At 41.7% G+C, this 21,064-nt stretch overlaps 1 protein-coding gene across 2 annotated transcripts in view; it reads left to right on the forward strand.

Moving 5' to 3' along the window:
* The window catches only part of WARS2 (tryptophanyl tRNA synthetase 2, mitochondrial), a 66,086-nt gene that overhangs the window by 37,107 nt on the left and 7,915 nt on the right, over nucleotides 1-21,064 (forward strand). For both annotated transcript variants that reach the window (XM_005879087.2, XM_005879088.2), the window contains exons 3-4: nucleotides 7,565-7,645; nucleotides 10,919-11,004. In XM_005879087.2, coding sequence (XP_005879149.1) covers nucleotides 7,565-7,645; nucleotides 10,919-11,004 — 167 coding nt within the window. The remainder of the gene's footprint in view (nucleotides 1-7,564; nucleotides 7,646-10,918; nucleotides 11,005-21,064) is intronic.

Consider the following 21,064-nt stretch of genomic DNA (forward strand, 5'->3'; position numbering starts at 1 on the left):
TGTTTGTGTGTACAGTTCTATAAATAATATATAATATGTTGATTTGTGTGTGTTTTTTTAATTACATAAGTAGTGTCACATTTTAGTACCTTTTTGGAATTTTCTTTTTTCACACAGCACTATGTTTTTGTGATATTTGTTTATACACACAAATCTAGCTCATTTCCTCTATTTGTTGTATAATATGCCATTATATAAATATGCTATATTTTATTTGGACATTACTGTGCAGGATTTTGAGCAGAGAAGTGACATGATGTATGTTTTAAGGGGCCAATTAGGCTGCTATGTTAAGAACAGACGGTTCGGGAGCTAGTGTGGAAGCAGGGAGACCAGTTAGGAAGGAATCTAGCTGAGACTTGATAGTACCTTAGGGGTAGCAGCAGCAGTGGTGAAAACTTGTAAGATTCTGAAGATATTTTGAAGGTAGATGCAACAAGATTGGCAGGTTAGATACAGAGTATGAGAGAAAAAGAGGAGTTTTTACCTAAGTAACTGCAAATATGAAGTTGCCACCAACAAAGATGACAGCTGTGGATAGAGCAGGTTTGGGATGGACGATCAGGAGTTTGGTTTTGGAAGTGTTGAGTTGGAGATGCCATTAGATAGCCACAGAAAGATGCTGAATAGATAGTTGGATATATGAGTCTGGAGTTCAGTGAAGAGGTCTGGCTGGAGTTATGAATTTAGAAGTCATCAGTTATACAGATTGCATTTACAGCCATAAGATGAGATTAAATTGCAGAGTGAGTGCCAAAAAGAATGGGAGTAAAGAAACAAGGACAAAAACCTGGGTGCCTGCAATCATAAGAGGTCAGGGAGATGAGTGGGAACCACACAAAGAGACTGAGAAGAGAAACTATTGAGATAATGAGAAGAACCAGAATGCAGTGTCTGGGAGCCAAGTCAAGAAAATGAATCATGGTGGAAGAAGTCATCAGTTGTGTCAAATGCTGCTAAATATGTCAAGTCGATGACAACTTGATGCCATCTCCATTGCCTACAGTGATGAGTGGTCATAGAGTGGTAGAGGTTAAGACCTGGTTGAAATGGGTTTAAGGAGAAGGGGAGCCTCATCAAACACACTGGCAGCTCTGGCATCTTTCCGCCAGTGAATTGTCTTGGCACCCTTGTTGAAAATCAGTTGACCATAGATGTATAGATTTATTTCTGGACTTTAAATTATATTCCATTGATCTATGTAGTCTAGCCTTATACCAGTACTACTTTGTCTAGATTATTGTGGTATTATTGATTGATTTTTGGATATTAAACCAAGCATGCATTTGTGGAATAAATCCTACTTGCTCAGATTGTATCATTTTTTATATATGTTGCTGGATTCATCTGTTAGTATTTTGGTGAGGATTTTTGCATCTATACTCACAAGGGGCATTGATCTGTAGTTTTCTTTTGTTGTGATGTCCTTGCCTGCTTTGGTATCAAGGTAATACTGGCCACTTAGGATGAATAGGAAGCGTGCCCTCCTTTTTCATTTTCTGGAAGAGATTAGTGAAGAATTGGTATTAATTTTTTAACTGTTAGAATTCACTAATGAAATCACCCCACACCTATGGTTCGCTTTTATGGTTTGTTTAGTGATTTTTTGCAGTCGTTCAATAGTCTGTTTTCATTGGCATGTTTGGCCACAATAGTCTCCGCTGGGTTAGCTTGTGCTCAAGCACTGATTGAACAGAAATTTCCAAATGCCTTAATCCTATACTTTCAATCCTTGGCTGAGGGGCTTACACGGGACCTTAAAGTGAGACAGAGGTGAGCGAGTAGGGGTTTCTCAGGTCTTTGCTGGATATGTGCATAGCCCTGCACATGCATGTAGCCTTCTAGATGTCCGGGAATATGTTAGGTCTTTTCAAAGCACTCAGTGGGCATATGATTTTGCAGCTTTTCTCTTTAAGTTGTTTGACCAGCCTCTTGTTTTCCCCGGCTGGTATTAGCACCTCAGCAGCTGCAATATTAAGTCTTTGCTGCTGATTATTTCTGAAAAATGTCCTAGGGATAGGGCTTTTCCAACAGAGTGAGCTCTAACTCAGGTGAAATAACAGCAAACCCTGCACATGGGGCTTTTCCAGGGAGCTGTCAGACAGGTCCAGTAGTGACAGTTCTCTGGAGATGGGCCTCTATGAGGCACCCCAACCCAGTCATCCCCTTCCCGTGACAGCTAGGCTGCTGGTTTCCATGGCTACCACCGACCTGGAGAGAGGTGGATGGGAATAGAGTGAGTTAAAATGCCACAAAGCTCTCTGATTTTACTGAGATGCGGATGTTTTTGTTAAAGAAATACTCTTCAAATTATTGCCCCTGTGGGTTAATTTCCAGAGTTCAGAAAAAGTTGACTTTGACAATTTTTGCTAGTGTTCTCTGTTATCAATGATAAACTCTCATTCACTCCCTTCAACCAGTCTGCCTCCCATCAGTACTTATGTTCACCAATGAACATCCCTCAGTACACATTTGGATCTTTCTATATTTTCAGGGGTTACTCGGCTATTCCAGTAGTCCCTCCACCTTGTTTTAAACAACAACAAGGTTTTCATTTATTTTATTCAAGGCCCAATGTAGTTGGATTTACTAGCTTCTTACCTATTGTCACAAACTGAACACACCCATGCGACTCATACCCAGAATGCTCTTCCTGTTCTTTTCTAGCCGCTAACTATCCCTCTCCCAAGATAATATATTTTTTGAAATTAACATCATTTAAATTATTTAGCACATACTGTATGGTGTATGGCTCCTTTCACTCAACACTGTGTTTCTGAGATTGACTTGTATTGTTGAATGCAATTGTTCATTCTCATTGCGGTAACATTCCATTGTATGAATATACCACAAGTTATCCATTTTACATAGGTGGACATTTGGATTGCTTATAGTTGGGGCTGTCACATTTTATTTTTGTACATATATTTTTGAGAACGTTCCTGTTAGATATATACCTAGAAATGGACTGCCTTGCTCATATGTTATATAAATGTTGAGTGTTAGTGGATACAGTTTTTAAAGTTGACGTGCTTCCAGTTTACATCCCACAGCAGTGTATAAGAGTTCTACTTACTTAATATCCTTGCCATAGTAGGTATTATTCAGCCTTTTCACTTTAATCATTCTGATGTGTGTGTAGTGCTATCACAGCGATACCACTTTAATTTGCATGTAATGCATTTGGCCAGTTTTCATAGGGTTGTCTGCTTTTCTCTTATGAATTTGTAGGAGTTTTTTACGTATTATGTACACCAATATATATAGGCTTGCAAATATCACCTCCTACTCTGTAACTTGCCTTTTTCCCCCTTTAAATGGTGGTGTTGGATAAAGAAAAGTTGTCAATTTTAATGTGCTTTAATTTATCCAGATTTTTGCTTTGTGCTTAGTACTTTTTGGATCCTGTTAAAAAAAATCTATATTGGCCAAGGAAAATTAAAGATGCAACTGATTTAATTTTTCTGCAAAAAATTTTAAAAAACCTGTTATTTAGGCAGAACACTTTAGTCTACCTTGAAGAATACCAATGTTTCCCAAAGAGTGTATCTTACAAATGATTGCCCTTTTTAATTCACAAAAACATCCCCAAAACATCAAGCCTTATATAACTCTATTCCAGAAGATCTTTTGTTCTTTCCTATCAAACTCAGCAATTCCGTTGAGTATATTTCTTATCCCATTTGTTTCTAATCACCCTGTCTTCTATTTTCAGAGATAACAGAGCCCATTAGATGTGAAGTCCTCTAACTTTCTGCTCTCTGATTCTGTCCCACAAGATATAACCTCATCCTATATTTATTTCCCCTCCTGTTTCTGTGGAAGATGTTCTGAAAAGTAGGTCTGTCCTTAGTTAAAAAACAAAACAAAATTTTATTCTCTAAACCAGGGGTCCTCAAACTTTTTAAACAGGGGGCCAGTTCACTGTCCCTCAGACCGTTGGAGGGCCGGACTATAGTTTAAAAAAAAACTATGAACAAATTCCTATGCACACTGCACATATCTTATTTTGAAGTAAAAAAACAAAACGGGAACAAATACAATATTTGTATTTGCATGTGGCCCGCGGGCCGTAGTTTGAGGATCCCTGCTAAACCCTACTGGTTATTGCCATCTCTATCCTTCCTTTAAAAAATGTTTCAGCCTGACCAGTGTGGCTCAGTTGGTTGAGCGTTGTCCTATGCACCGAGAGGTCGTCAGTTCGATTCCCAGTCAGGGCACATGCCTGGGTTGAGGGCTCGATCCCCAGTAGGGGGTGTGCAGGAGGCAGCCGGCCAATGACTCTCTCTCATCAGTGTTTCTCTCTCTTCCTCTCCTTTCCTCTCTCTATAAAATCAATAAAAACGTTTTTTAAAAGAAAAACATATCTTAGACATGTGGTAAAATTGCATAGAACTAAATATACCCACACAATGAGTGCATGTAAAATGGGTGTAATCTAAATAGGGTGGATGGATTGTGTCAAATTCATTTTCCTGGTTGTGATAGTATACTGTAGTTATGCAAGATGTTGCCATTGGGGAAACTGGGTGAAGGGTATACTGGATCTCTCTGTATTACTTCTTACAACTTGTGAATCATCTCAAAATAAAAAGTTAAAACAAAAGTCTTCCTATAAAGTATCCATAATAAGAACTACCATTTATTGAATGCTTACTGTGTGCTAGATACACAGCTCTAAGCCCTGGCAGGTGGATATGTGAATCATCTCAAAATAAAAAGTTAAAACAAAAAGTCTTCCTATAAAGTATCCATAATAAGAAATACCATTTGTTGAATGATTAGTGTGTGCTAGATACACAGCTCTAAGCCCTGGCAGGTGGATATTATCATTAACCTCCGTTTCTAAATGACAAAACTGAGGCACAGAGAGATTAAGTCACTTACACAAGGTCCCCCAGCTAATTAGTGGCAGACCTTGCATTATGATCCTGGCGGCCTCACTCCAAAGAGAGAGGTCTTAACCACTCTGCCATACTGCTTCTGCATCTGTCTTCAGATCCTGCCACCTACTCACACTTCAACCCACCTCTCTGTACTTCAGCTTCCATCCAGTCACTCCCTTGCAACTGCTTTTGCCCGGATTACCAAGTCTGTTGTTAACTCTAATGGATTCTTTTTGGTCCTCACCATTCTTTCTGCAGCCTTTTATGTTGCTCATACATTCCAGTATTTACTGAGCACCTGCAATGTGTCAGACTCTTGTTTTACAGCAGCAAACAAAGCAGGCAGAACTGCTGTAACTGACGAATGCATGTGTCTTTACTGTTAGGATTAGGGATCAGAACTTCAGTCAGTGCTGGCTTGATGGTGGATGGCCACCTTATTGGTCCATGCTTTTGTTTTTCTGTGGCTAAAACAGATCATATTATTATTTTGTGGTTTCACAACATAACTCAAAACAGACTATATTTAAATACCATTTTCACTTTTCTCCAGATACAAATCTAAACCTTTCCAAGCAGTTGTCTTGAATATAAGTAAATGAAAAGAACCAAATCCTGAGGAATACTACCCTTCTTATATAATTAGCAATAATAAATTGGGAAAATTAATTCTTTGACTTTTTAACCTACATTTTTATGTCTAAGAATAATTTGGATTACTTTTCTGCCCCTAGTTGGAAACGCCAGGAAGATCTCTGCAGAATATGAACTTCTCATTTCATATGTCCCAATAAAAAGCTACTCCAAGGGAAATACTTGACTTCATGGAGACCTGATGCTAGCTTTTTGCGTATCGCCAAAGCTGAGCACATGAGCCCGGATTGAAGGAGAGGGGTCATCTTGTCTCTTTCCACACGCCCATTGTTATTTTCTGTGTTGTCATTTCTTTCCCCAATTCAGTAAAGAAGAAACAGAAACCCTTTCCAACTTCTTCATGCCAAAAATCAGCTCTTGTTGTATTACTTCTAATGGGAATGTGTTTTGCTTGATGATTAAAAGCAACCAGAATCCTCTTGCTTCCTCCAGCGTCACTGTTTCTGCCTGCTCGCTGTTTGTTTACGGCAGCAGTTAGCAATTTGCAGGGACAGTGCTGTCAAAGTCGCTGCCTCCGTGAAGCCTGAATGGCTCTTGGAAGAAAGATGACAGCTTCGGCCCAGCAACTTGCAAAACTTGAAAAGCGATTCCTTGTCAAATACGTGAAAAACAACTCTTCCCTCTCCATGACTTGAGGGGAAAAATGAGAAACTAGCTTACGCCAGATGGTGATTCCTTGCTAGTAAAATAGGCCTGGGCTGATTCAGCCCCATTCCTTCATGTTCCTTTTGCAAAACCCACAAAGAACACATTTGGGGCCACTTTTCAGAGTTGGCAACGGTCTCTGCTTTTGAAGGAAATCATATGGACACAAATAAAGCCACAATGGATGAAGGGCTCGGAATCCCCGGGGTCCAGAAACAAGATGCATGGGCCTGAAATTCCAGGTCATCAGTTAGAACCTGGCCTGGGCCCAAGAATCATCCCAATTGTAACCAGGTTTGGTTACTTGATTAAATTTGGTTGCAACAACAAAAAAATTGGGAAAATGTTGTATTTTCTTATTGACTAGATCGCTTCTTTTTTTTTTTTGAATCCTCACCTAAGGACATGCTTTCATTGATTTTTATATAGAGAGGGAGAGAGAAAACCATTGATGTGAGAAACGTTGATTGGTTGCCCCCTGTACACACCCCAACCAGAGATCAAACCTGCAACCTTTATGTGCATGGAACGACACTCCTACCAACTGAGCCACCTGACCAGGGCTAGACCTCTTCTTTTACAAAAAGAAAAAAAAAGAAGGAAGAGGAAGAGGAGGGACAACTAAAAACTATAGTTTGGAATGATAAAGTGATTCCGAAATTTCAAATTATTCTAGGTCTAAAGTATCGATCTTTAAGTCCAGTACCTTTCTCTACCATTTACATGTAAGGTATCATAGCTGCTTTCATATATTTATTTTATTTTTTAAAAAATATATTTTTATTAATTTTAGAGATAGGAAGGGAGAGGGAAAGAGAGACAGAGAATCATCGATGCAAGAAACATTGATCAGCTGCCTCCTGCATGCCCCCTACTGGGGATCAAGCCCACAACCTGTGCATGTGCCCTGATAGGGAATGGAACTGGTGACCTTTTGGTGCATGGGATGATGCTCAACCCACTGAGCCACACCAGCCAGGATGCTTTCATATATTTAGCATTTATTTCGACTGGACTTGAACCTGTGTGTGTGTGTGTGTGTGTGTGTGTGTGTGTGTGTGTGTGTGTGTCTTAATAACCTTGGCTTTTTAAAGATGAAACAGATGTCTCAGGACTTAATGAAATCCCCTCAAAACAGTCTTTCTAGGGATGTTGTAAAGAGGATTTAAACACTATACTAGCAATCATATTGTTTGGTTTTGAAGATTTCTCCTTCACCTAAAATTCTGTGCAAGTCCCCTTCACCTGTCCTTTTTTAAAATCACCTTGATTTGGGGTATTTTCAGCCATTTAAGGTGATACCCGCCGTTTGTTTAGTTTTGTCATGTATGTAAGAAAGTACTGACCACCTTTGTTAATGTTCTATTTTATTTCTTTAGGTGGCTGAACACACACAATTAAGTTGGATCCTTACCTGCATGGTCAGACTACCCCGATTACAACATTTACACCAGTGGAAGGTAAATGCCAGTAATCTGATTAACAAACAGAAAGGAGTTCAAGGTCCGCATTACAACTTTCCCCCACCCTACCCCACACCCTCACCCCCGCCCCCCGCTTATTTCTGTGGTTGGCTCTGGGAATCCCAAAGTTGACTGCCTTCCTGGTCTGCTACTCACTAGTGACTAGAAAAGCTATGTTTAAACTCTGTGCCTCAGGGTATTAAATGGAAATGAAAAGGGTTCCCTAAGATTCCTTCCAACTTAAAAACTGGATCAAAATATCCAATGTACTTGATTTGATCTGTGTATGGCTGAATCAGAGGGCCCTTTGGATAGACTTGGTAATGCCCTTGAAGCTACCACATTGTACTTAACAATCAAAATTTCTGGATTACGGGATTCTGAAGTTATCCCGTCGGCACTGGAACTACCTGGCAGTGAGGCAAGAATGTTTCTATTGTGGGGGGAAGAGACAGCCTATTTTATTTAACATTGAAACAAGTTGAGTCCAGGCAGCAGTTCAAACCCACAGATAAACTAAGGCTGTACTTTTTCTTAGAAGTTCAACTAAGAAAGGTAAATTGGATAATTCATAGTACTTTACTTCCATTTATTTTTGCAATTGGATAACCCAAGGGCAGATAGCCACTGACTCTGTCAAGGCTAATTCCAGTTTCAAGCTGCTCTCCAGCAAGATGGTTCAGCAGCCTCTGCATCCGCTGCAGAGATAAGCAGACAGAGCTTAAAAGTGATGGTGCTTAGAGAAGATGTTGATAATGCTGCAGCATCATTACCTGACAAGAATTACCAACAAAATTGTGTAATGCTTTGGTTTTAGGCCAGGCTTTTCCCAGTTGATATAAGTCCTCTAGCACTCAATGGAATGCTGAAATCCTCTTTATAAGAACTGAATACTAATTTCATGGGAAATGTCCCTACTTTACAATAGTGTCTAAGGGCCTCCTGGTAACACATCACTAGTGAATGCTCGGTCGATATCCTGGAGAAGCCTTCCCACGAGCCTGCAATTCCTGGTTTGTGGGGAAAACATGGATTTCAAGTGCCAGCCTTCACCTAGCATGTTACTGCCTTCGGTGGTCATCTCTTCATGAACAAATATTTGTGATGCTCCTGCAAGTCTCCTGCCACGCTAGGTGCTAGAGCCACAGCAGTCAACAAGGCAGGTGGAAACAGCCCCTTTCATGAGGCTTGTAGTTTATTCGAGAAAAGGCAATTAAACAAGTAATCAGAAAGTGTGAAAGAGCCCACCAGCATGGCTCAGTGGTTGAACGCCAACCTATGAACCAGGAGGTCACGGTTCAATTCCTGGTTCAGGGCACATGCCCTGGTTGCAGACTCAGTCTCCAGTAGGGGGCATGCAGGAAGCAGCTGATCAATGATTCTCATCACTCCCTCTCCCTTCCTCTCTAAAATTAATAATAGATAGATAGGTAAGTAGGTAGGTAGATAGATAGATAGATAGATAGATAGATAGACAGAAAGTGTGAAAGACAAAGAGGAAAGGTTCCAGTGCTGTGGCCGGATCTAAGAGCTCCTACCTTGGTTTTGATTGGCGCAGTGAGGGGTGGGACCATAGGGTAAAAAGGTGGGCTCAGGGCTGCTGAGGTCAGGGTTATTTGGAGGATTAATGAGATAATACAGATGTAAGGCATCTGGGGTTGATAATAGACACGCAATAAAATATTAGTGCTCTCCACATCTTTCCCTTTTCTTTGTAATTTCAAGGTTCAGTATTCTAATATTAAAAGACTATAAATCTAATGCAGTGGCAATTTTAAACAACTGAGTTCTTTTCCCGTTTGCTCATTTCCAAATTAAACTTTCATTATCTTTACCCAGTGATCATTGCCAACTGGCATTTATCATGGACTTTGTAAGAAGGAGATATACTGAAGTTCAAACTTTCAAATTTCCTTTGAGTGGCCTATATAGCGTTAGTTGCTATAAACAAGAAACTCCTGGTAGTAACCAGAACAGTTAAGTTGGTAACTGAATTATGAGTGAGAAGCTTTTGCCTTTCAGACCCCGACTCAAGGAGTGTGTCTGCACGTTGGTGGGGAAAGCCCGAGTTGTGGGCCTTGTTGAGCTTGGTCCTGGGGATCATGCTAGTCCATGCATTTAGTTGTTCAATTTGTTCAGAAATAATAGGACCTCTGAGAAGTGGTTATTATTAACTAATCAAATGAGATTTGTCTACACACCAAAATACCTATTTATCATTTTACATGTAATGATATGCAATTACCAGTGAACTACACCACAGTATTCCCTGCTAATAAGTAGCCCTACTTAGAGAACCAAGTTACCCATCAGCACTATTTAACCGCAGGAGGGAGCTGGTATCACTAGGGCTCATATTCAGTGGGTACACACTAGTAATTTATAGCTGGCACCCATTGCTCACCAGTTATTAAATATTTCTGATGTCACCTCTGGTGTTTCCATCAGCTTCCCCATTAAGGAAATAGTCTGGTCTATGCAATTTGTCCTGTTCATTGGAATCACTTTACTCTCACTGCTGTAGCACCTAAAGATCAATACAGGTAATTAGGATTGGGAGATTAAAATTTCTCTTCTTTTTATTTTTTAAATGCCATGATTTCCTTTGTAGTTGTTTCCTTAAATGCGATATTTTAAAATTGATTTTAGAGAGAAAGGGAGAGGGAGATAGAAACATCAGTTATGAGAGAGAATCATTGATTGGCTGCCTCCTGCATGCCCCCCTACTGGGGATTGAGCCTGCAACCCAGGCATGTGACCTGACTGGGAATCTAACTGTGACCTCCTGGTTCATAGGTCGACACTCAACCACTGAGCAGTACCAGCCAGACTTAAATGTAATTTTCAGGAAACAGTCCAGTTTTGTTAACAGCACAGTGTGAGACTTTTGGGGAGATTTCCCTGGATAAACAATAGGCATTTGATGTTAACTCATGTTAGTTTATAGGCATTTAATTTCATGACATTTTCTGCCCTTGCCTGTGAAATCAGGAATTATCTGATTTGGAACCTTGAAAACTCTTATGCCCTTACTTTAATAAAATGGATGGGAAATAGTGGCAGTGGTGGAGTGGACTCACCTTGTTCCTGCCTAAGCCTGGGGCATGAAGACAAGCCACCAGAAGATGGCTAGAGTTGCTAGAAGGAACTGAGATGTAATGTCATTGCAGGCGCCTTTAGATTACCCTTTGCTTGCTTTAAAGATTTCTTAGTTTACAGTATAATTAGGTTCATGTCAGATTTCTTTCCCTCCTCTTTTCACCCCCACAGGCAAAGAGTGCCAAGCAGAAGCACGATGGAACCGTGGGCCTGCTCACGTACCCGGTGCTCCAGGCAGCCGACGTCCTGCTGTACAAGTAAGGAGCGGAGTTCACCCCGGTCTTACACATACGCATGCGTAAGAGGGTGTTTTATCCTATTCCAGATATATTTGGTTCACGGGGGAAAAGGACCTAGAAAGGATCAGACACGTGAATTAGTTCATCTATTCTCCAGTAACAGATACTAAATTATGGATGGATATTCCATAATTTAGTATCTTCCCTAGGAGAACTAGACTCCTTTGCCTGTAAGTGTGGTAATAGCATGGAGATGACAGTATGTGTGCCTTGTGCAGTTATGATGGAAACAGCCAGAGAGCAGCTGCTTAGCTTTATAGATAAGGAATGTCCAGTATTACATGCAGGCTATTTAATTCTGATTAATATATATATGTATGTATGTATGTATGTATGTGTGTATATATATATTTTTTTTTTTACACATACATCTATATATATAAAAGGCTAATATGCAAAGTGTCCCCTTGGGAGTTTGACCAGGAGTTCAGTCACTCGCTATGACATATGCTGACCACCAGGGGGTGGCACAGAACAAAGGAAGGCCCTTGCCAGCAGCCAGAAGACCCCGATTGGCCCTGATTGCCGGCCAGGCCTAGGGACCCTACCTGTGCACAAATTTCATGCACCGGGCCTCTAGTGTGTGTGTGTGTGTGTGTGTGTGTGTGTGTGTGTGTGTGTGTGTGTATAATGTGCCTTTGTCGTATTGACTTGAGTGCTGGACTTCTGGTAGCATTTATTATTTATTATAAGTGACTTTTGGAAGTCTAGGATACTTTTCCCCAGGAATAGCAAGTGAGAGGCTAATAAAGATCCGATAATTTCATTTGTAAGGGCTACTTGTTTCTACTTGTAAAAAAAACCTTCATTTCTTATCTGTAAAATAGGAATAATGATCACCCTGCACAGGATTATTAAAAGATTAACATGAACGATGGGCCAGGCAGTGCAGTGACTGGGAGCTCAATTATGATCAATGATGGGTATGTTTTTGATGATGACAGTCTTATATCTAATTTAATTTTCAAGGGCTACTTGTTTCTAGAGCAATGGGCTGAGATTTCTTCACACGAGGATATGGGAGCACATGAGCATGGTGGGTTTCCTTAATAGTCCAAGAGCTGTAATGGGAAAGTCCTCTGAGTTCAAAGCTGTGAAAAGGAGTAAAGTTTACCAGGAAGGATTGCCCTCCTTGCGATACCATGGCCCACAGCGTGGGAAAGAACTTTAGACAACCACTTCTTCAATTCCCTTGCTTTACGTGTGGCCCAATGAGGTTCAACAATTTTCCCAAAGCCATGCAGCCAGTCAGAGGACAGTGGAGGCTCAGCGCATGATTCTGGCCTCCCGAGGCCAGTGCTGACCTTCCTTCCAGCAATCATGTCAGGAGACAGGATTACCAGTGAGCAACCAGAAAAATCCAAGATCATGTATGCTGAAGTGATGATGGATCTAGTTTTATGAATTGCCCAAAATGCAAAGGGCAGAATGAGAAAACACTACAGTTTTTCTCATCTACAAAGTGGGTTAATGGGACATAGCTTAGAGGTTATTAAACAAATTCTGTATGAATTGAATCCTGTAGTACATAGTCAATGCAAACAGTTTAGGAGTACAAGAGCAACATTCGAAAAGGCTGAAATTGGCAAAAACAGCTCCTTAAGATCCTCAAATCTGTATATGTTTTTATATATAAATATATAAAAAATATCTATCTATATTAAAGGCTAATGTGCAAAGTGTCCCCTCCGGAGTTCAACTGGGAGACCAGGAGTTCAATCGCTTGCTATGACATGCACTGACCACCAGGGGGTGGCGTGAAACTAAGGGAGGCCCCAGCCAGCAGCTGGCAGCCGGAAGGTCCTGATTGCTGGCCAGGTCTAGGGAACCTACCCGTGCATGAATTTCATGCACTGGGCCTCTAGTTTTTATATATTGTAAATACAGGTGTCATATATTATATATTTCTATTTACATATTTCATTTTATATATTACTAGTGCCCCAGTGCACCGATTCGTGCACATTGCAAGGAAATTAATTAGAAGGTGGCCAGCAGGGCGGGACTGGGTGAGACAGGCCAACCTCCCACGGTCCCTCCCCCACCGGCCACACCTGGGGTGGCGCCGCGGCTTGAAGGTCATCTGCAGAGTGAGCGGGGTCCCTCCGGCAGGTGGGGTCCCTTGGCCTGGCCTGCAGGGATCAGGCCGAAACCGACTCTCCAACATCCCCTAAAGGGTCCTGGATTGCGAGAGGGTGGTTCTCAGGTGACGCGCCCCAGATCAGACCCCCTCCTCTCTGGTTCTGGGTGCATCACCTAAGAACCACCGCTGCCAAGTCACCGCAGCTTAGCAGCTCCTGCATTGAGCATCTGCCCCCTGGTGGTCAGTGTGCATCAGACCTACTGGCCGGTCGGACGGTCACTTAGCCTTTTATATATATAGATATTTACATGTCAATAAATATATAATATATAATTTCTTCCTAATTGCCTGGTAATGAATAGCAGAGGCAGGACTCAAACCCAGGTCTGCTTTTTAGCCTGTACCATTGTTTTCTCTGTAACAGAGCTCAAGCACTTGGACTATTTTTGGTTGGATTTTGTTTAGTTTTGGTTCAGATATTGCTGGATTTTGAAAAAGAAAGTAATAGCCAGGATGTGTGTGAATATTTAAATTATAAATGTAGACAGATACCAAAAACAAAGGTAGATAGGTAGGTAGATAGGTAGATAGATAGATGAAACATTTGTATTGTCTCCTACCAGCAAATCTTCCATATGTGCCCTCTTCCTAAAATTCTCATGCAGGGCAAGCATAAAGTTAGTGTTTGCTTTTGTCAAAATCAGCATCAGAATGCGTGGTGCCTGGTCCCTGGTCTGCATAGGGAATGGAAGAGGAGCCTTTTGGATGAATGTATCGCAGGCTGATGTAATTGTGTTGGCAGAAAGGAATCTATTGATGGAGAGCTGAGACCATCTTAAATGTGACCATCCTATCTAATAAAGAGGGAATATGCTAATTGCCCCTCACGCTGTTGCAAAGATGGTGGCACCCACAGCCAATAAGGAGGGGATATGCAAATTGACTGCCCCATCCTCAAAGATGGCGCCCACAGCCAATAAGGAGAGAATATGCTAATTGACTGCCCCGCCCTCAAAGATGGTGGTGCCCACAGCCAATAAGGAGGGAATATGCTAATTGACTGCCACACCCTCAAAGATGGCTGCGCCCAGTCCCCTCAGCCCCTCTGGGGTGGCAGGCGCGTCCAAGGCCGGGCCTGCCCTCAGGCAGGTCCAGCCGCTCTGCGCGCCTGCCTCCGGAGTCCCCCAGTACCCCTCGGGCCGGCCCAAGGAGCAGGCAAGCCTCGGATGGCGGCTGCCCAGCCGCCGAGGGCCGCCCGAGGCTCAAGTAACCAGGGCCAGCCGAGGCTTGCGCTGCCGGCAGTGGCAGCAGCAGAGGTGTGATGGGGCATCACCTTCCCCTGATCGCCAGGTCACCTCCCACCCCTGAGGGCTCCTGGACTGTGAGAGGGAGCAGGCCAGGCTGAGGGACCCCCCCAAGTGCATGAATTTTCATGCACCGGGCCTCTAGTCTTAAGTATAATAGAGTAGCAGATATTTGAAGAGAGGCAAAATACTCAAAAGTAGCAAGTGTTCATAATTTTTATTTTGCATCTGCATTATATTTCTGAGTAATTTCAAATAGCTGGCTATATGTTAAGTGAATAGTTCTCTTTCTCTCCCTCTCTACACATACACACATAATTTTTATTAATATACAGCAAATATTTGTTAGTACCTGTAATGCCATGAATTCAGAAAAAGGCACTGCGCTTGGGCATGAGAGAAAGGGGAGGAAGGAATTAACGTGTGGTGAGCATTATTTGCCTGGCACCATACTAGCTGCTGCACACACATTGCCTATTCAGATTCTCTCCACAACAACAGCTCTGTCACACAGCAGAGCGGGATTCTCCCCATTTCACAGATAAAGAAGTGAAATTTGAGAGAGGTACGACTAACCTACTCAAATAGAGACAAGAGTGATCACCTGGTTAATGACTTGCTCTTCCTCCAGAATTTGAACAGGGCAATATGGGATTAGGGTAAGAAGATAGTGAAAGCAAAAGCTGAGGTGATGGGACAATGAGGAAACAGAGGCCTCCTGGAACTGTGAGTAAGCAGAACCCAAAACAGAGTACAGAGAGTAAGACGATCGGTTGGAAATGTCCTGCTTGGTAATTCCAGGGAAGAGCTGAGTCACCGTAACTCCGAGGATCTGACTACTGCCATTGAGGACAACTGAGATGGTCAGTTCCTCAAACTGCATTGGAGACGTCTAGTTCTTGAATTATATCCTTTGTCTGTGAGGCCAGTCTGTCCCACATTTTTTTGAGATTCTGGAGAACGCTGGCCAAACCTCATGTCAGCTGTCTGCTGATGTCTGCATACCCACCCACAACTGCCAAAGCAATCATTTCTCCTCTTCCTCTTTCACCTTCCAGCTCTCAACACTGACCCAGAGTCCCCTGGAAGGCACCCTGAGAAATGTAGCTTTCAGGCTGCTGGCCCCTGAAAATCGAGAAATAGAAGGGAGAGAAGGGCCCTGAGATGTCAACAGACAATCCAGTCACCCTCCTGAAAGCAATGGGAGGGTATTGGTGCATTTTAAGGACAGAATGAAATAACTCCATGTATACTTTTAAAAGAGGAGTGATTAAAATGCAGAGAATAAATTGGGGGACAAAAGCAGCTTGGGGGGGTCTATTAAGAGGTTCTTTTACTAGTCTGTTTGGACCCTGATGGCAACAGTGAAGACAAAGGGAGTAGACAAACTTTCACGATGTTAGGGGGTACAATGGATAAGACCTCATAATGATTGGATGTGAATGAGAAGGAGGTATCAGGGCTGACCCCAGGTTTCGGACTGTGCTCCCAGATTGATGGTGTTGCCATTCACTGAGGTAGGAAAACTGCAGGGGGCCCAGCCAGAAGGAGGTACAGCTTCATTCCGTGTTCTCTTGCTTCCTGGAAGCCTTAACTCCCTGGACGGTAAAACCTTGTCTATCTGCCAGTACCCAGCACCAGGCCCTGCACATCGTAGGTCTTCCATGAGGAATTGCTACATTAGAGAGTCATCACCGCATATCTAACACTACCAGTGATGGCGAATTAATCTTTTATGAAAGAAAAAACAGCACCGAACTCCTGTCCCAGCTGGGCTGGTTAAAGGCAACAGCACGGAAAACTCACAAACAGCCAAAGAAGTAGGAAAAAAACCACACCAAGAGAACAAATCTCTGCGAGCAGATATATGTAGGCCACGATTATTCATCTAGACACTAATTCTGCCAAAGGGTTGGGTGGATCCCAAGTACACGTAAACGCAACGAGGAACTCAGCAAAAGAAAAATGGTTTAGTCACCAGAGAAGATCAGACGCATTATTATGTGACAGAAGTTATAACAATCAAAATTATGAAAGACTTTTGTTTTATGTTGTGTCTAAGAAAGCACACTCGGGGTAAGAAAAAAAAAAGGACGTGGAGAAAAAGAGAAGGCATTAATATGGATATCGTTAAGGAGGGTATAAATTTTAAAAGAGCAGCACTAAATTATTTGAAGTGAAAGGAAGACTATGAGGAGAGAAGCTGCAAATGTGAAGAGAATAAGCCCCGTAAGTGTGCAGAATCAAAGACAGGCTGAATTAATGTGAAGTGTAAACTCAATGGAGGAGAAGGAAGGGCCAAGATAAATTACAGGAGGTGAAAGCAGCAGCAGGAGCAGGGGAGGAAAGACTAGAAACAAACAAACCGAAATCAGATGAAGAAGCCAAGTGCGGCCATAGGACCAGGTGAAAAAAATTAAAATTTTTAAAATCTTTTTCTTTTTTTTTTTTTTTCAAAGCAAAATCTCACAGAATGGCAAGAAAAGAGGCGAGGGTCCGGCATGAGGCAAAGACGCATGCAGAGTCATTATGAAAACTAAATGTGTTTTCTGTTTAGTTTGGTTGCTTTGTGAATCTGGAACCATTTTGACATGTGGAAATATTCATTTCGATGTGCTTAAAGTGTATTGATTATGGTAATTGTTTTTTCTGTGTTAGTTGCAGTCCATTGTGATTTCCTATGGGCTACCGTAATTGCTTCTTAACCTGCCCTGTTGGCTAATTTGGTTTGGGAGAGTCGAGGTGACCTCTGCATGTCAGCCTCACCGTAATTACAAGACAGGAGTAGCGACGTCCAGTCAGAGAAGAGAAATGTGGAAAGGGGGAGGGTGCACTCCTCCGAGAGGAGCATGTGCAGGGTCGTGGGCACCGAGAGGCTCATAAGAAAGAGCATTTTGGTTTTTACCACTCCCTGGGCCAGTGGCTTTTTGCTCCAGGCTGTGTGGACAAGAGCAAGGGACAAAGGCCGAACCATCATTTTGTAAAATTTCCTGAATTCATCAACGGACCTTAGTAGAAGAGAAACTACTTCCAGATCCATTGTCATCGTCCCTGCATTTTGCCTTTCCCATTCATTGTTCTGTCCCTGTTTTCCTGGAATTAAAGGAATTCTCAGAATCCCTATAGCATGCCATTTATACTTCGGAATTACCTAATCAGATATGTAAACGGTCCATTTCAAATATGTTTTGCACCCATACCTGTCAGGATGGCTGCCCAGGTTTGTGCCTGTCTCTGGGATTACATGTTGATATTTACGTTTATGGGGTGAGGCAGCTATGAATAAGGAAAGTGATCATGGTTTGCAAAAAGTCACCATGTACCTCATACCAAGGTGTCTAATCGTATCGGGATTTTTTTCACTATTTTATCCTGCATCATGTCAGGTATTAATGAATATATGTTATATCAATAGCTAGTGTTTATTGAGCTCTTACTATCAAGTACTATACTTGGTTATTGCATTTAATGAAACAACTGTATAAGGTAGGCACTATTATGATCTCTATTTTACAGAGGAAACAGGTTTAAAAAAGCTAAGAAGGTTGGCTATGACGCGCCTTGTAGCTGGTGGAGCTGTGATTTAAATTCAGAAAGTCTGACTTCTGAGTTCCTGCTTTTATCCTCTCTAGTGATCACGAACTGACTGCATTATACATTTTATCTTGGTAGAGACTATAGTGACTTTGTATAGATTATAGTGGCTTCCTCTTTAGATCATTCATTTTTTGAATGAGTATTTATTCAAAGTATTTATTAAGCTCCTCATGCATACCAGGCGAGTCTATTGGAAATATACTGAAAAGCAAGACAGACAGACTCTCAAAAAGCTTACTTTATAGCTTATTTTTAAAAGCTTATTTTATTTTTAGGGTCTCGTAGTGGGAGAGTCAAGCCTCTCACAGGTTAATTTAATATTCTAATATCGTTAAAACATTCTTTCTATATTCATTAGGAAAAATTAAAAAAATCACTGCTGCTGTTTGTTTTTATTACCATAGTGGTGCATTTCCTTCAAATCAGGTTCTTAAGCTAACATTTCTTGTTTGCATACTATGTGCCAGGCACCAGACTGCGAGCTTTGCGCGCATTATTTTACTCCTCAAAGCACTCCTTGTGCAGGAACTATTACTAGTCAGTTTTAAAAATGAAAAAAAACAGGCTGAAGGAGGTTAAATAAGTTGCCCAGGAACACCCGGCTGGAGCGCAGGAATCTGACCACAGGCTGCCTAACACCAGGGTCCCCACTCCAACCACTGTGGCTCCTTCTTCACGCGGATACGTGTTACATGTATTTTCCAAAAAAAAAAAAAAAAAAAAAAAATTGGCATCCTGGCTTTTTTGTCTTATATTTTCCCACACCATTGAAATGCTTTCTGGTATTTGTTTTAATTTTTTTTTTTCTGTGTGTGATTCTTTGTTTTCTGTCTTTTGTTACCTGGATTGTGTTTGCTTTGCTTTTATCTACTCCAGTGATTGGAAGGTGTGCTTTCTGTGTCCCATTCTAGTAGCGGTTGTCTTTGAACTAAACAAAGACCACCCGAATGAGAGCACACAGACACTGTTCGTGCAGAGCTGGCCGCAGGAGGAGTCAGCCCCCTCGCTTGTGTTTCTCAGAGGCTCCAAGCAGGAGGGCCGTGGGAAGCTTTATAGGAAAGGGAGGCTTCAGGTATGCTTTCTGTTTTGAGGCTGTTGCCACGGGGAAGCTGGAGGCCGGCTAAGGAGAAGCGGGGCATATGATGGGATCCGTTCGGGGAGCGTTTTGACTTTCTCTGGTTGGTCCTGAGTTGGACAAAGTGAAGACAAAGAATTGGGAAGTTGGCAGTCATTGCCCAAGTCTCGACCGTTCCAGGCCAGTGGCTGCAGAGCTGGTGATTTGGCTCCTGGTCTGGTTGCTCCAAAGGTTTTGAGTCATGGTTTTTTGGTCATGTATCGTCTGGCCATTGTCCATTTGTATATCGGTTTCTCTCTTTCCAGGAATTAATTTGGCGTCTTGTTTTAATCGTTCCAAGTACAAAATGACATCATGTGGTCAGATGGGTTATTAATCGCACCGAGATCTTCAGTCTACACTCACACTTCCTTTTGATTCTGTTAACTAACCTGGGATTTTCAACAAAGGTTGCTATAAATGTATTGATTTTAGATTGCATTTTCTGCCTCAAATTGTGACCAAAATTTAGATTCTATGTTTTAATGTTTACAGCCTGTCTTTATACCCCAGCATCTCCACTTCTGAGTTCTGGATCCTTAGGTTTGACTCAGAATTGTTTCCAGTCCTTTACATGCCTGAGAATTTCCCTCTGGTTAGCTTGCTTCCTTTGTAAAATGGGATTAAGGACAATAATAATACATTAAGAGTGCTTAGCAAAGTGTACAGCATTAGGGGGTGTTTCCTAGCCACTAGCTACTTTATTATCATCATAATTATTATTATTATAGTTCACAATAAAAGGCAGCTTGGCTAGGTTTTTAATACCTTCTACTCTCAACCCTATAAACATTGTTGTATTAACCTGATTTTTCTCATTTTTCTTTTTATTTTTCTGGCAGTGGAATAGAGGATTTTTTTTTTCTTTAACTTTATAATTCTTCTTTTCTTTAACTTTATAATTCAGTTTTTTTCAGTTTTATGTTTGGTTTTTTTTTCTGGGTTGTGTTGCAGTGTGAGTCTCTGGTGTTTTTCCTGAAACTTGTTGAGTCCATTCAATATGTATACTGAGTTTTGCTTGCTTCCTTGTTTCTAATCTAATAAAGTTCCCTCCAGTTTTAAGGTTATGGCTTCAGTTCAGATGGTCCTGGTGCCTCCCTCTGGAGGACCCTAATCTTAGACCAGAGGATGGTCCTCCAACCCATCACGTGTGGGTCCCGTTTCTCCTTTTCCTCCGGCTGAGTTCTTGAAAAGCTTCTCGTTCCTCACCCAGGCCACCGATAACGACCTGTCCTTAGATTCTGCTCCTTCCTGCTCCTGGTTCTGTGATTACGTGTTGGCTTTTCTTTATTTCATCATTTCACTTTCTCTCCATTTTGTTGTTTTCTCTCACCGATGTTATCCTCCTTTTGTGGCTTCTTGCTCTTGTCCTAAAACAACCATATCTTTTTGAATCCTATTGAAGTTACCAAGCAGTTTTCTTTAATAAAACAAAACTACCTGTTTCTAGTAAAAGTTCATTTTCAAATGTCTGGTCTTCCTCAGAGTCTCCAGGGTAGAGTTGCCTTTCCCTTGTTTCACATTATTTTTCATAGGCTCTGGATCGGGGTCTTCTACTGGCTTGTTTGTTTCATTTTTATGTGCTGGGTTTTTACACTTGATCTTAGCCAAAAGGCTGAGAACAGATGTGTGCTGGGTTTTTTAAATCCATATTGGAACAAGGAAACTATATTCAAATAGTGTCAGGAAATAGACAAAATCTGCAAAAGGCCCGTGTGTCCTCCTGCTACTTGGACGCCAGTTGAACTCTGTGCTCATAATTCAACAGGAAGGCAGAGCAGTGTGCTGCACTTTGGTCCAATGGCTTATGTTGCTCAACTAGGTTAGCACTGCTGGTCTGAGATAGAGTTCTCTCCTGCTGCCTGCCTTCAGCACTTTACATTTTATTTTATTCATTCAGCAAATGTTCCCTGAGTGCTG

The sequence above is a fragment of the Myotis brandtii genome, unplaced genomic scaffold (genome assembly GCF_000412655.1).
Source record: "Myotis brandtii unplaced genomic scaffold, ASM41265v1 scaffold582, whole genome shotgun sequence".
In the NCBI taxonomy this organism is placed as follows: domain Eukaryota; kingdom Metazoa; phylum Chordata; class Mammalia; order Chiroptera; family Vespertilionidae; genus Myotis; species Myotis brandtii.